The 14,936-nt window shown below is 41.2% G+C and overlaps 1 protein-coding gene across 1 annotated transcript; it reads right to left on the bottom strand.

The window, feature by feature from the left end:
* Window positions 1–3,678: 3,678 nt before the first annotated feature.
* Window positions 3,679–13,516, bottom strand: vstm2b (V-set and transmembrane domain containing 2B). The gene is made up of 5 exons (XM_035629279.2): window positions 13,039–13,516; window positions 12,429–12,604; window positions 10,991–11,020; window positions 9,628–10,054; window positions 3,679–7,055 (listed from the first exon to the last, which is right to left on the bottom strand). The coding sequence occupies exons 1-5, from the start codon at window positions 13,109–13,111 to the stop codon at window positions 6,967–6,969; spliced, it is 795 nt and encodes a 264-aa protein (XP_035485172.1). The 5' UTR covers window positions 13,112–13,516; the 3' UTR covers window positions 3,679–6,966.
* Between the last annotated feature and the right edge of the window lie 1,420 nt (window positions 13,517–14,936).

The following is a 14,936-nucleotide window of genomic DNA, read 5'->3' as shown; positions in this document are numbered from 1 at the left end:
AAGCTCCATCATATCTACAGAGCTCCTAGTTTCATATTATCCCAATAGATCACTTCGCTCTGTAAATGCAGGATTACTTGTGGTTCCCACAGTCTGTAAAAGTAGAATGGGAGGCAGAGCCTTCAGCCACCAGGCTCCTCTCCTCTGGAACCAGCTCCCAGTTTGTGTCAGGGATGCAGATACCCTGTCTACATTTAAAGTTAAACTTAAAACCTTCCTTTTTGATAAAGCTTATAGTTAGAACTGCTCAGGTGTTTAATAAACCATTTCTTTATTATGCTGTTATAGGCCTAGACTGCTGGGGGAACTTATATCATGAGCATCTTTCTCCCTATCCCGTTCTCTCCTTCTCCCTCTTTCTCTCTCTTTATATCTCTCTCCTTCTCCCACCTTTTTCAATCTCTCTCTCTCTGCCCCCATGTATCTACATTACATGTCACTAACTCTGTTTTCTCTCTCCCCTAGTAGATCTGACCCCAGAGCTGCAGGATCCAAACCCGTCATTATTATTGCTATTATTAATATTAATATTAATATCATCACTAATAATAACAACAACATAATTGTATTTTTTAATTATAAGTATCAGTCTGGTAGAGATTACAGCGGCGGTTGTACAACTGTCCTCTCTCTCTCTTCTCTCCTACTGTCTCGCCTCCCACCCTCTTTCTGCCCACCTCTCCTCTCTTCCTCCTCTCTCTCCTCACCCCAACCGGTCGAGACAGATGACCGCCCACAACTGAGTCTGGTTCTGTCAGAGATTTCTTCCTGTTAAAAGGGAGTTTTTTCTCTCCACCGTCGCCAAGTGCTTTGCTCATTGTGGGATTTGTTGGGTTTTCCCTGTAATATTGTAATATTGACCTCACTATGTAAAGTGCCTTGAGACAATGTATGTTGTGATATGGCGCTATACAAATAAAATTGAATTGAATTGAATTGAATTGAACAGGAGGAGAGAAGAGAGAGAGAGAGAGGACAGTTGTACAACCGCCGCTTTAATCTCTACCAGACTGATACTTATAATAAAAAAATACAATTATGTTGTTGTTATTATTAGTGATGATATTGATATTAATAATAATAATAACAATAATAATGACGGGTTTGGGTCCTGCAGCTCTGGGGTCAGAGATACACTAGGAGAGATAGTAAACACAAACAGCGTTAGTGACATGTACTGTAAACATATCGGGGGATAGGGGGGTTGTATAACAGTTGCTTTAATTTCTACCAGACTGATATTTATAATTACTGAAAACTGATAAATACAATGATGTTATTAATAATAATAATGACGGGTTTGGATCCTGCAGCTCTGGGGTCAGATCTACTAGGAGAGAGAGAAAACAGAGTTAGTGACATGTAATGTAGATACATGGGGGCAGAGAGAGAGAGACCGAAAAGTGGGAGAAGGAGAGAGAGATAAAGAGAGAGAGAGAGAGAGGGAGAAGGAGAGAACGGGAGAGGGAGAAAGATGCTCATGATATAAGTTCCCCCAGCAGTCTAGGCCTATAACGGCATAATAAAGAAATGGTTTATTAAACACCTGAGCAGTTCTAACTATAAGCTTTATCAAAGAGGAATGTTTTAAGTTTTAACTTGTTTAACTTTAATGTACTAAAGAAAAGCTGGGCAATACAATACCATACAAAATTAAAGTAACAAACATAAATAAAAAATTAAAGTTACAAACATAAGAAGATAGTGAGTTTTCATCATCCTACCCACTACCAAAATCTATGTTGATTACTTTAACATAAATCATTTTTGCTCACCTTCTGGCAAGAAAATTTCTCAATGACTTTCTGATTAAAGTTTTGTTATTATTATTAAAATTAAACCAAAAAGTTCAAAATTTAAATTCAAGATTTCAAAGTGTTAATAATGCTTTAATTGTAATAAAGATAACTCATACTAGTAACACAGTCTGAGCTTTATATCACAAAGGGAAATTGCAGCAATAATTGAAGCAATAACTCAATATATATTCAGCATATCTCTTAAAGAACTTTAAATAAAATTTAATTTATTTTATTTTCATGTTTGGATGTCGTATTGTGCTTGAGTTGCACCAGTTTGGAGACAACTGGGACTGTTGAAGTTCCTATAGGAGAACATGAACAGGATTATGAATCCAAAATTATTTAACAGCATCAATGTTCAGGTCTTTGATCATATCCTATTTAAACAGACATGATGCTTTGTTATATTTTTATATTCAGGACACATACAGATTAGGTGGTGGATTGTATTATGTTAAAATGGAAACTGAACTGTACATAAGACTGGTGAACTACATCAAATGCTTTTAAATAAACCAGGTCATTAAAACAATTGATATGATTTTTTTTCACCATATTACCACCAGGATCAGAACTGATTGACCCACAACTTTCATCATGAGCTTCATTTATTATTTGCGCTGACCGACTGATCTGCCTGTGACAATGTTGCAGGACGTTTTCTCCTCCAGTTAAGCTTCTTTAACACATCACAAGGTTTTTATAACTGTAGATACATATCACAACTGTACTCACAACTAATGATGAGAACTATTGTAGATTTTTCCAGCTGCTTAAACATTTTTGTCCTCATCACATTTTTAAAACAATTAACACAGGCTGAGACAGAAGCACTGCACCACGTGTCTGAGCTAAACACTGATTGTCGGTATGTCCAGGTTGAGGGTTTTAAAATGGTCAACCTACTTTAGACTGTATATAAATATTCAACGGCTGTATAGTAGTTGCTTTAATCTCTAATAGACTAATACATTCTTACAGAAATAATACTGACAGTATTTCAGTGTTTCCCATAGGATTGGGAGAGTCTATGATGGGTCGACGTCAGACCCTCCAGGTGTTTCCGTGGTCAAGAAAAAAATGTGTGGTTTCAAAGTTAATCAATCTGGTGAACTTTGATAGCAATTTAGGAGGCTAGATCTATGAACTATCAAGAACTTCACGTTCTGGTAAACAATTGTGTGCTGTTGTCAAGAATTTAATCATAAACACATAGGTTGTATGGATAGAATGATGATCACCAGCTTGTCCTTACAGCCTATGTGTTGTGTGGATAGGGAAGAGTATCAGTGCCAGGCATAAGGAAAATAATGAGGGGGAAGTTTTTTTTTTATTAATGCGGGGGAAGATTTTATTCATTTATTAAACATTTCGACAATGAAGTCGAAATATCGAGATTAAAGTCGAAATATCCTTAAACGGCCGTGTTGTGGTAGCAGTTCAGCTGTCACACATCCACTTTAACTATCGTTAGCAAAGCTACGCTAGCTTCGGTAACTGCACGCCTCTCAAAATTCATTAACGGTTGTTTTTCAATTGAACGTTATCGTGTCAGGACGATAATGTTCAATTGTTCAACTGTCAATAATAATATTGCAACTTTAAAACTTGGTTAGCAGCTAGCGTCAGCTAGCAAACTGGCTAACAAAAAATCAACATCCGGTTGTTTGGTGCTGCTGAAAAGTTCTTCCGGGTCACAATTTTTGACACTATTCTCGAAGTAGTATTTCAACTTTATTCTCCACATTTCGACTTTATCCTCAAAATGTAAAAACAAATAAAATATATTTTTTCTTTCTAATGACTTGCACTAATACTCTTCCGTAACACTGATGACCCCCACCCACATACCATTCCAAAAAAGAGGGAAAAGCAGTTTCTTTTGAAAATATCATTCTTTGCATAAAAAACAATAACAACACAGAACAATTAACTGTGCAATGGACATTAATAGTGAAATTGATAGTCTGCAGGGATTTTTTAGTTAAAATTGTAATTTGTATAAAATTATGAACAGATTATTTTCCCCATTATATTGCAATGTATCAGATGATTAATTTTCAGAAATATGTATTTTAAATATAAGGGCCGCAGCATCTTATCAGACTCACACAGGTCCACTTCCTGCGGCGTCAACCAGCGTAAATACGGACAGCGCCACTCCGCTGGGGTACGTGGTAAAATCCTGTCATCAGGATTCAAGCGCTCTGCTGCCACCTAGCATCTATAGTTATCAAGTGCATCTATAGTTATCAAGTGCACCCCCTCCTTACATTACCCTCCCTCTGAAACCCTCCCTCTGAAACTTCTGATTGGTTTGAGCTGTAGATGTCGCTGGTCATTCCTTCTCTCTCAGCTTGTCACACTGTGAGTTTATATTTGAGATTATGTTGTTGCCTGTATGTCGACTCTAAGCAGGCTGAATATAATCTGGGTTCGGTCAATGTCATAACCGAGAACAAGTGCAAACGAGTCACGTGTCTGCAGCCTACAAGGGGATTGCACTGACCGCCGGGCACAGAAGGAAAGCCACAGATGGGAAAACAAATGTGAGAATCACTGGTGTCCTAACCTCACACACACACCCTGTCACCCCCCCTGTTATCCACCCTGACCTTATTTAACCTGTAATCCAATCAGATGTGTCAGCTCCAGCTCCCAATGGACGTCACTACCAGATGTTCACCATGGCAGCTGCCTCACAGTGCTTAAAATATCTCACTGTTTCTTTCTCGCCCCGTGTGGCACTCTCTAGTATTGTTCATTCCAATTGGGAGGTGCGTGATTCCATTACATGCTACGCCTGCGTCTGAGAGACTGTTACTATTACCACTTTCACACCAAAATGACTGTGTCGGCCCAGGTTTTTTAAACGCAAAAAAACTTCAATTGGCCACTTCACACTGCCAGCGTTGATCGCCAGCAGACGCGCTGCGCCATGTTTTGACTGGAAAACTGTGTAGTGATAGGTGGCAGTAAAGAGCGGTCGGTGCTCGCCATAAAACAAAGAAGAAAACCGTGTAGTAAACAACAGAAAGCAGCCAGCATGGAAGCCAGTGAGACGGCGGTCAACGTGACCTTCTATCAGGTACTTTTGTCACTCTTTCAAAGTAAACACTCAGCGCAGACTAAACAACGTTCAAGGGCTGATTGAATGAAGACAGATGGAATTCGTGGCCGAGATGGCAAAGAGTCGCAGGAGTTACCGACGAAGGAGTCGAGTCGACGTTCACATCAATGCCGATTGGATGTGAAGCCAATTACTACCCGGGTCTATTGCAGAGTCATTTGACCCGGGGCCATTGTTTTTATGTGTGAATGCACTGCATAACTATTACAAATAGCATTTACAAAGTGCAAACAAAAATAAAACATAAGACTAATGAGTTGTGGAAACATAACAACACACGAGTTACCGATCCTGATCTGGATCTTGGTCAGTCTGATAATCATGTGATGAGTCAATGTGATCAGGAAAGCCACCCTGATCAAACAGGAGCCCTCCCACCCCTCCACCACTCTTTCCAGGTATTACCATCAGGTAGATGGTACAAAGATCCTCTGGCCATGAAAAATTAATTCCCTCTGCAATAACTACTCTGAACAGTATGAAATAGACGACGTACAGCTGCCGTTTCTTCACGTTTTTCATTGTGTTTGAATGTCATTCGTATTTGTGGAGCCTCATCGAGGGACAATTTCTGTCACTGCTTCTGGACAGACAATAAAGTTATCTATCTATCTATCTATCTATCTTTGAATCTTTAAACTTATAAGGCTCATTCATCCGTAGCGGCTATCTCCTCTCACAGCTTTTGAGCTAAGTACACCGTTTTCACAAAATCTGGCTCATTCATCACTCGATGGCTATTACTTTTCTAAGCTCTGTCATATTTCAGTGATATTATGTTCATTTTTAAACATCAAATTTTGACCAAAAACGGCCTGTAGGGGGCCAACGCACTGCGATTTCTTCAAGTCTTATTTCTTTGACATAATGACTCTATCAAGATCACATGGCTCAGTGGACTGTGCTGTCGCCTCCCAGCTAGAAGACTGTTGGTTTGTATCCTGGTCGATATCAATAGTCTTTTTTCTATTCCTTCATATTTCTTTCTTTCTTTCTTTCATTACTTCTTTCCTTCTTACTTTCCTTCTTCATGTCTTGATTTCTTTACCTCTTTCTTTCTTAACTTCTTTCTTTCTTATAATACTGAGGCATTCTGTATGAATGCTGCTTCGTTTTTCATTGACAAAATGACACTTATCTAGAGGTCACCAAAGTATTAGAATCGATGACTACTATTGAAGTCCCATTCTAAACATGAATTTGCATTTCTTGCCATAACTGTTAGGTGAATGCTGTTTGGCTTCACCTGACATGAATGGAAAAAATCACAAAACACAGGCTGAAAAAACAGCAGATCAAAGTACAGCGGGTACACATAGTCAAAGCTGATTTGCTTAAAAGCAGTGATAGACAGACAGAAGAGATTCATTATAGTATGATTCACATTCCCACATTAATATTCGAGAGACATTTCCCATACTAACAGAGTTAGTTAAGATTTGGAATAATTGCGTTAATGGTGACACTATGGGCCAGAGTAGACAACAGCATCCCTAGTCTTTGCCTATTGTGGAGCAGGAGATTTCTGTTTCACTCTGTTTTCACTTCAGAAAACCAATCACTGTTGAATATGCAAATGTGAGGCAACGGGGCTCCAGACTGCGAGACTTTTGAAACAAAATATTAGGCATATCAGATTATTATTATATACTTTAAAACGTGACTGGAGGGGGTCTTTAAATGAAATGTATTATCATTATTATTATTAAATGGCAAGAAATTAAATGTCAAACAGATTAACAATTGTGGCAAGGTGTGCCTTATCTTAATCAAAATATTCATTTCACATTATGCAACAGAGCTATGAGAACACAAGTGTGTGTGTAGGATGGGGGTGGAGATGACCAATACTGTGTACTTCAACACACACGTGAGTGTGGAATGTGTGAGGAGGCAGCGCTTCACGTGATGCTCCCATCATTTTCTGTAAACACACTTCTTTTTAGACATTGATTTAATGTGACCCTTTTCTCTCTGACTGCTCCTTGATGTATGTATCTGTATTGTCTATAAGGTATTTTGGTTAATGTCTCTTTAGTGGGCCAACAGGAAGTGGAGGAGGTTATGCAGGAACAGGAGCCTGATGCAGAGGACCGGGTCCACGGTGCTCATCGTGCTGCAGCCTGGATAAAAGGTAGAGACAGGAAAAAACATACAGAAAGAGACAGGATTACAACACAATTCCAAAAATCTAACTTTGTCTTGTTTAATCCTGTTAATTAAGACCAATCAATCAATCGTAGTCATCTTTGAAAACTGTGGCTTCCTGGTTTCAGATGTTGGCCGATGACCAATTCAACCTGAAATGGTTTGGTTGGATACTTATTTTGAAACAAGAACACAGTAAAAGGGTGTTCATTGTGTACTTGTTGGCTACGTACTGTAGCTGTAACTGCACTTGAGATCATGCTAAACTGAGTATAAAAGCTGCACATTCAACATTCTCATCAAGCAAACCACATGATTAAGAGGAAGCTTTCTGATACTGCAGGGCAGAGATCGTAAACCCTTAAGCTGTGCAGTTCTATATTAGAAGTTGTTCTTACACAGGTGGTTCCCCAAAACCAGACCTGTGACCCCCCCTTAACCCAGATGTGGTTGAAACCGGATATTGACAATTAAAAATTGAAAAAAAAATAACTTATGATTATTTGAATGAGTTTTGTTTGATTTTCTGGAAATCAGCTTGCGACCCCCTGAAACGCTTTTTTGGAAATGACTGTTCCAACATGTCTGCCATGGTCCACTAGGACCAGGAGCTCTTGTGGACCTTTGAGAAAACTCTGAGAACACTTGACGGAGTAATAACGTCTACAAGGAAAACACAAAGTCTATCAAGCCATCGTCAACTCTGCCATCTTCGGGCTTATCACAGATGACGATGACAGGGAGTACAGAGAACTGACTCAGGACTTTGTGGACTGGTGCCAGTGGAACCGCCTCCAGATCAATGCAGGTAAAACCAAGGAGCTAGTGGTGGATTTCCGCAGGCGCAGTCACCCCCCCACAACACCGGTGAACATCCAGGGAAAGGACATAGAGAGAGTGGTCTCTTATAAGTACCTGGGTGTTCACCTGAACAATAAACTGGACTGGACAGACAACACCATGGCACTCTACAAGAAGGGCCAGAGCAGACTGTACCTGCTCAGGAGACTGCAGGGGGCGCTCCTGAACACCTTCTTTGACACTGTGGTGGCATCAGTCATTGTCTATGGAGTGGTCTGCTGGAGCAGCAGCATGTCAGCTGCTGACAGGAGGAGACTAGACAGACTGATCAGGAAGGCCAGCTCTGTCCTAGGATGCCCCCTGGACACCGTGCAGGTGGTGGGAGAGAGGAGGATGATGATGATGATGATGGAAAACGACTCCCACCCCATGCAGGACACTGTCTCTGCACTGAACAGCTCCTTCAGCAACCGGCTCCTTCACCCTAAGTGTGTGAAGGAGCGGTACCGCAGGTCCTTCCTTCCTGCTGCTGTGAGAATGTACAACCAGCACTGCTCTAAATAGATCACACACAAACACACACTAGACTCAACCACTCTAAAATAATTCACGGATACACTTAAAGTGCAATAACTTAGTGTGCAATATTTATATTTTATATTTTTTAATATGCCATGTGCAACTATTGCTACTGCTCTGTATATAGTATTTATATACCTTTGGTGTTTTTTTATTTAATGTAATTTTTTGTTAAATTTTGTACATAATGACCCTTTTTTGTAAATTTCATATATATTTTTCTGTCCACTTTGCTGCTGTAATGCCCGAATTTCCTCATCTTGGGACGAATAAAGGTATATCTTATCTTATCTTAAGACCTTTGTTTTAGCGACAAAAAAAGTTTGTTCGTCGGAACATTTGTGCTTATTCGCGTCATTCCCGCAAATATTTGTCCTGTCTTCCTTTCACTTTCTCCCACAAACCTCCGCTGAACAAAAACGCACGGACACGTCAATATATAGCCGAGCATGTGGTGCCGGCTATATATTGAATATTTCTGCCTTAGCTTTTTTTAAGTTGGGATTTGAAATTTCTTTTTGTAAGTATTCTTATGAGAAAGCGCAGCAGTCACTTGGTCAAACAACCAGCTTTGATTTCGGAAACTTGTTTGTAGTTTTCTCTGACCTTTGACCCCACCATTAGCAATCGACCATCTAGTCACACACAGAGACAGACAAAAACCAACACACTCACACACACTCAGACATGTATATGTTTCTATTGGTTAATAAGATGTTGTTTGCTTCAACTTTTTATCTTTTCAATGAATGTTTCTGAATATGCAGTCGGATCTTATATTGCCAACCTCTGACCGGTAGAACTCCATCACCTTCACACGACCAACATAGTAATTTTGGTTGTAGTTACTAATTCAATTATCATGTAGTAACAAATAGGTGTTACATATTGACACACAAGTCAGCCTAAACCCTCCCTTGATTTAAAGAGATTTGAAGAGTGTGACTCTTCAAGATTCTCACTCATCCAGGTCGTAGATATGGAAACTTCCACAACCTAAGTTAGAACAGAAGAAGCCTCTTTGGATGAGAGGTAACGCGTCTTCAAGAATGTACTGATTCGGCATCATGTTCATGTCAGAGCAGGGAAACGGCAGCACATCTGCTCAGTTAAGAGCTGAACCTTGAGACAGACACAACACACACACACACGCACACACACACTCACCAGCTCCATGCTGCCGCCCGAGGATGGCCTTGTTTCCTAACAGTGGCGAGGCTGATGACTTGGCCACCGAGGTGGTGGTGGTGGACGAGAAGAAGGGGAAGAGACCGGGCTGAGTCTGATGAGGCACCCAATGCTTCCCTTGCCCTAACCTCGGACCTGCCGCCGGGCCTGGGCCGGGCCCAGAGGTAGCTCTCCCTGCTGCGCCCCTGTTGGCGTTCCTAGGTGGCCAGCGGTTCTGGATGTGCGACACGGCCTCCTCGGCCATGCTGTCACCTGGCACGACGTGGAGCGTGGCGTGAACTGTAAACTCCTGAGTGTCATCAGCCCACAGGTCAGACACGTGGCACTCGTACAGCCCCTCATCTTCTTTCTTCACCTTGGACAGGCTGAGACGATGGGAGATGGCGTTGCCCTGAACACGCACAGTCTGGATGCATAAAGAAAAAACTTCAGCTGCACACACTTTTAATGTTTGTTAAGTTTCCTTGACTTATCAGTCTGTTGATTTACACAAAGGTGTATAAATATACATATTTATAAAAAATAAAAGGATAAAACTGCCATTCACCAGAGAGGATCTCCCATCAAGGGCAAAAAAAAAACACTGAATGATCTGGATGATCAAAAGAGTAAGTGAAGTCACTGACTTAATGAGATTTATCAGCCAAATTCGATATTTCATGGACTAATACCATTAAGATTAGACAAAACAAGGTGATTCAGTCAGAAGAGAGGAGAAATATATTATAACACCTGATAATCATAATGCACACTCCTAGCCTGGGACCCAGATGAATTCTGGGAGCTCATTTCATTTGCTCTGCCAGATGGTCTGGATCTCCTCCATTGGGAAGTGCTTTCCTCCGGCAGAAAACTGGCCGCTCCAATCACAACAGATGATCTGATAATGGGCGTGGTCTAAACACCGTGACGCGGAGAGAGAAGTGACTTTTGTAAACAACCAAGATGGCTACTGCTGATGAAAGAGCATTTCACTAAAAGTACCTGATATTTTTAACATTTCTTCCACAAAAACGGCAACACTGGTTCACAGACATCGTGGAATCATCATCACAGACTGCTCTAGTCCGTTGCTCAACAGACGCCACATGATTCGTGGCGTCCGTTGGTATAGCTTCTTGGAAATCAAAAATTAACCAAGAGGTCTCCGGCTAAAGTGCATTTGAGTATAAGTCTGGCTACTCCAGGCTAGCACCCTCCCTCCTCTGGCACATATTTCCTTTCTCCCAGGGCGTGCTGAGTTTGTTGTAGTCAAATAAATATGAATGTAATAACAATCAAAAGACCCAGGTGCTAGCAGCTAATCAGCAATCTTTAACCGGACAACGAAATGGATACTTACACTTATTTTTGTGGCTTCCCTTGGAGTGACCTGAAACAAAGACAACTTTGTTAATGACATGTATATTTACAAGCCACTGTTTTTTCAGTAAAACATGGAAACGAACTGAAGTTTTTTTCTATCATTTGGTGGAGAGAGCGAACAGCACAGGCAGAGGATTTGGTGTACATTTCTCTGTTTTTAATGTGCTCCCACCACCGATGAGTCCCTGACTCCTCTGATGAAAGGAAGAACACTTAAACTGTTGTGTCATTCCCATTGCTGCGCCCTGCGACATTATCACATCTCTGCAGTTTCAGGCAGCAGACCTGAGAGGAATGTAATGCTGACGATTATTATACACACGCTCCCTGACTTCCTGTCTGATCGTAGAGACAAACAACTGGTGCAGCCAAGGTCAGAGACGTGTCGTGCTATGTTAGGATACGCTGACAAACTGCAGGACATGTGGATTCATACAGCAGCTCACAAAAGCAAGAGCTTCAAAGTAGGGGTGGGTAATCTGATGATTTTATTTTGGCATATGCTTTTCAGAGGAATCGTACAGATTGCGGGGAAGTTGCTCTTGTCACAGAAACCTGTGCATGCATTCATTGCAACCGACAGATATTCATATTCGGCGCTGCTAACGGTGTCGAAGAGATAAATGCATTCGTCTGAATTAATCTTCCCCAATCCTGAGTGCTCTGTGTCTCGGAGCTTGCCCGCTGCAGGGGGGCATGTCCTGCTCGAAAAGACAACGCTCGTTGCCACAAGTGTAACAAATGTTTTGCAAGTAAAGTAGGTAACATGAGTGATCTGTCGAAGCATTTAGTAAAAGTGAAAGTGAAAGTACCCTCTAGTTCTGCTGGTCCAAGTCAAAGACCGGATTTGTTATTTTTAAAATACATGTTATTGTTATTTGTCCTTTTTGGGCGGGTTGGGGGGTAGCCTAGATGCCGAAAAAAATCATGATCCAGATTGTGGATTGTGATTCTATCCCAAAAGATCTTGATATGAACTTTTGGCCAGGTCGCCCACCCCTACTTCAAACTTTAGTTATCATTACATTTAAAATGCAGAGAAGCTAAACCTACTGACAGAAAAGATACTCTCTGTGTTGTGCTCATCACTCATTTACACATATTTGGTGTACAAGTACCAACCAGTGAAAATGTGTATATGCAGAGTGTACAAATGTTGATCTCTGGCAGATTTACAGCTGACATGCATCTAATCATTATTTAGCTCCTGAGTAACAGAATGTGCTCAAAGATGTAAATAAATAAAAACATTTTATTTATAGTGCCCTTTTCATCAAAAAGATCTCAAAGGGCTACAGGTTAAAAACATGTAGTCGCTCAGGTGCGCAGGTACAGTGTTTGTCCTATTATTATGAATACAATGTGTGCAGGTACACAGTACTACTGTATATAACTACCTAAAGTTGTAAAGTTACCTTGGACCTGTTGGCAGGGATGCTGGCTGGCAGCTCTTTGGACACGTCCTCCTTCAGGTACCACCACTGGATCTCCAGAGACACGGGCACTGAGCTGACGGCCTTGAAGGCGCAGGGCATCTCCACATCCTCTCCCTCCACCACACTCATGTCTTTGGGGACTTCGGTAAATACAGCTTTGGTATGTAAAGGGAACAGGGAGAGAGGCAGGGCATGGCAGACGCACAGAATCACGAGTTGGATGGCCATTGGTTTTCACATCCTCATCCAGACCTCTATTTTAAGCTCACCTCCGATAATCCCCACTGACTGTGATTCATAGACTGTAAGGGTTTTATTGTAGCACATGTAACCGACAATCGCCCTTAGCCTGTATTTGAACAAATACTGGCAGGCATTTCTCCATCCTTTTCATGGTGCGGTTACGTGGGCACAGGTTCGTTTTTAAATATGTCACTGTCTTTTCCACCTTTGGCCTACAATTCAAAAACTACTATTCCACATGGAAAATGTACACTTTGGACTGTAGCATTTTTTTTGTAGCAGAAACCACAGTTGTTTTACCTCTTGAAAACATTCCCCTTCGCTTCCATCTCTTGGCTTCACTTACCATTTGCACAAATCCTAAAGGGCGAATCGAGAATGAAGTAATAAAGGAGGCTGTAGAGTGCCGTCGTTTCCATATCACAGCACGGCGACGCGTCAGACTCGCAGACTTTGACCTGGATCTGATGTTAACTAACTGTTAGTTGTCTTTTTAAATAACTGCAAATATGGGTCGAGAGGAGCCACGGTCCGAAGGCAGCCTCTGCATCAGCCATGGCAACGTATGCGATCCGAAGGTGAGCAGGAGCATCATCGCAAGCACATTTGGTGGAAACTACAAGAGCTGGAAAACCTCAAAAAGCTCATTTTAATTCCTCAGTGTAGGCGCCGGTTGCTTCATTTAGCAGCTGAGAGCATGTGTTAGAAACCCTGATCTTCCTCCTCATCAGCCCAGAGTCCTTGGCAGAGGAAAGCTTTCCTGGGCTCCGCTCCAACACCCATCACATAACCGATCCTCTATGCGCGTGAGAGTCAGCTGTTGCTCAGAGGTGTCCGCCTCTCGCCTTGGATTGGTCTGCTGTGCTTCGCATCCTCCACCTCCTCCTTCTAACCTTTGTCCTTGTCTCCTCGCCACCGGCTTCCCAATATAAACTGTGTTTTTTCCCCCTTCACTTATAAAAACACACACTCACAGAGAGTGAGTGTGTATTAGAGCTTCCGTTTTAAATTGAGGGCATCAAGATAATCTATAGGCTGCCTCAGTCAGTTGTGGAGGCTTAATACGGATTAAATCCCGCATCTGAGTAAAATGCTGCTCTTTGAAAACCATTTCAGCTCGTACAGGCTGTTAGGATGTTTCCTCAAACACTTATTGTAAATATGTCTCAGCAGACTTTGAAATTTCAAAGGCACTGAATTTCTAGCATTGAATTTTATTTGCACTGAAATTATGATATCAGAATTTTTTTGTCTCTGCATTTAACCCTTTCAAAATTTCAATGACTGATTTTCACTTAGTGTAAATTAATTCTGGGACACCAAGGATAAAAACGGAACCGACTTCGAGCCAATCAAGATACGCTCCATTGGTCATGTGCCGATTCTTGAAGTTACAGGAATGCGGCGTTGATGTCAACGGACCACAACGTTGCTGTATCAGTACGTGTATAAACGTTATTTGCCTTTTGTGTCATTAGTTCACTTACTGGTAATACCCGACACGTTTCACATTAACCGAATTTAGTGGATGATATTTACTCGGAACTTTTAATGGTGATGGCGTTCAGTTTTATTATTACTGTTAATGTAATCCAAGGCATGGCTCATTGTCGCTATTTTACAGTAATGACTCATTGTAATAACTACAGTTCTGAGGCAGTGACGGTAATCTGACTGAAAGTACTGGAAAAGCTGGGTAGTAAAGTAAGTGGGTTGATTTAGCTAACTTGCATAGACACTCCTGCAAGTAAGAGAAGTAGATAAACAGAGAAATGGAATGTGCTTCTTACTTTGTAATCAACCAAATGTACAGTGGTGAGCGGACAGTGGAAGTGCAAGTATCTTCATTACAGGGCTCCCTTTATAACTGACGACTGCAACAACAGGAGTTATTGTGCAATGACGCTAATAAATGCTCTTTTTGCATGCAGTGGGTTTTTATATTCATATTCCTTGTACTAAAAAAAGTATCTGACGTAGCAGTTATTACATCCAAACATCTGGTTTAACAATCATGATTTCATTTTTCTATCGGTAGTTCACATGACTCAAGGTTAGTTTTAAATGTTTACTTTACATATTTTTTTTAATTTCTCTCTCCCTCTCTTTCCCCACAGGAGCTACTGCTTGATCACCTTTTGGAAGGACTTAGTTCAGGTTTGGAAAACATTCTGGGGACGCATGCCACTGCATCTGGACTTGTCAGAGTTCACTTGCACACACAAACTTGTGTTTTTAAATGCC

This window comes from Scophthalmus maximus, chromosome 4, assembly GCF_022379125.1.
Source record: "Scophthalmus maximus strain ysfricsl-2021 chromosome 4, ASM2237912v1, whole genome shotgun sequence".
NCBI classification, from domain to species: domain Eukaryota; kingdom Metazoa; phylum Chordata; class Actinopteri; order Pleuronectiformes; family Scophthalmidae; genus Scophthalmus; species Scophthalmus maximus.
The sequence above is the reverse complement of the archived record's forward strand: the minus strand, read 5'-3'. Positions and strand labels throughout refer to the sequence as shown.

Bases quoted from the DNA above. Each gene is read 5' to 3' on its own strand.
- vstm2b (XM_035629279.2), bottom strand. From the start codon at position 13,111: ATGGAAACGACGGCACTCTACAGCCTCCTTTATTACTTCATTCTCGAT. The intron at 11,021-12,428 runs GTAACTTTACAA...TCTTTGTTTCAG, and splicing joins TCCCTGCCAACAGGTCCAAG to GTCACTCCAAGGGAAGCCAC. The intron at 7,056-9,627 runs GTGAGTGTGTGT...CCTTTTATCCAG, and splicing joins CGGGCGGCAGCATGGAGCTG to GCTGCAGCACGATGAGCACC.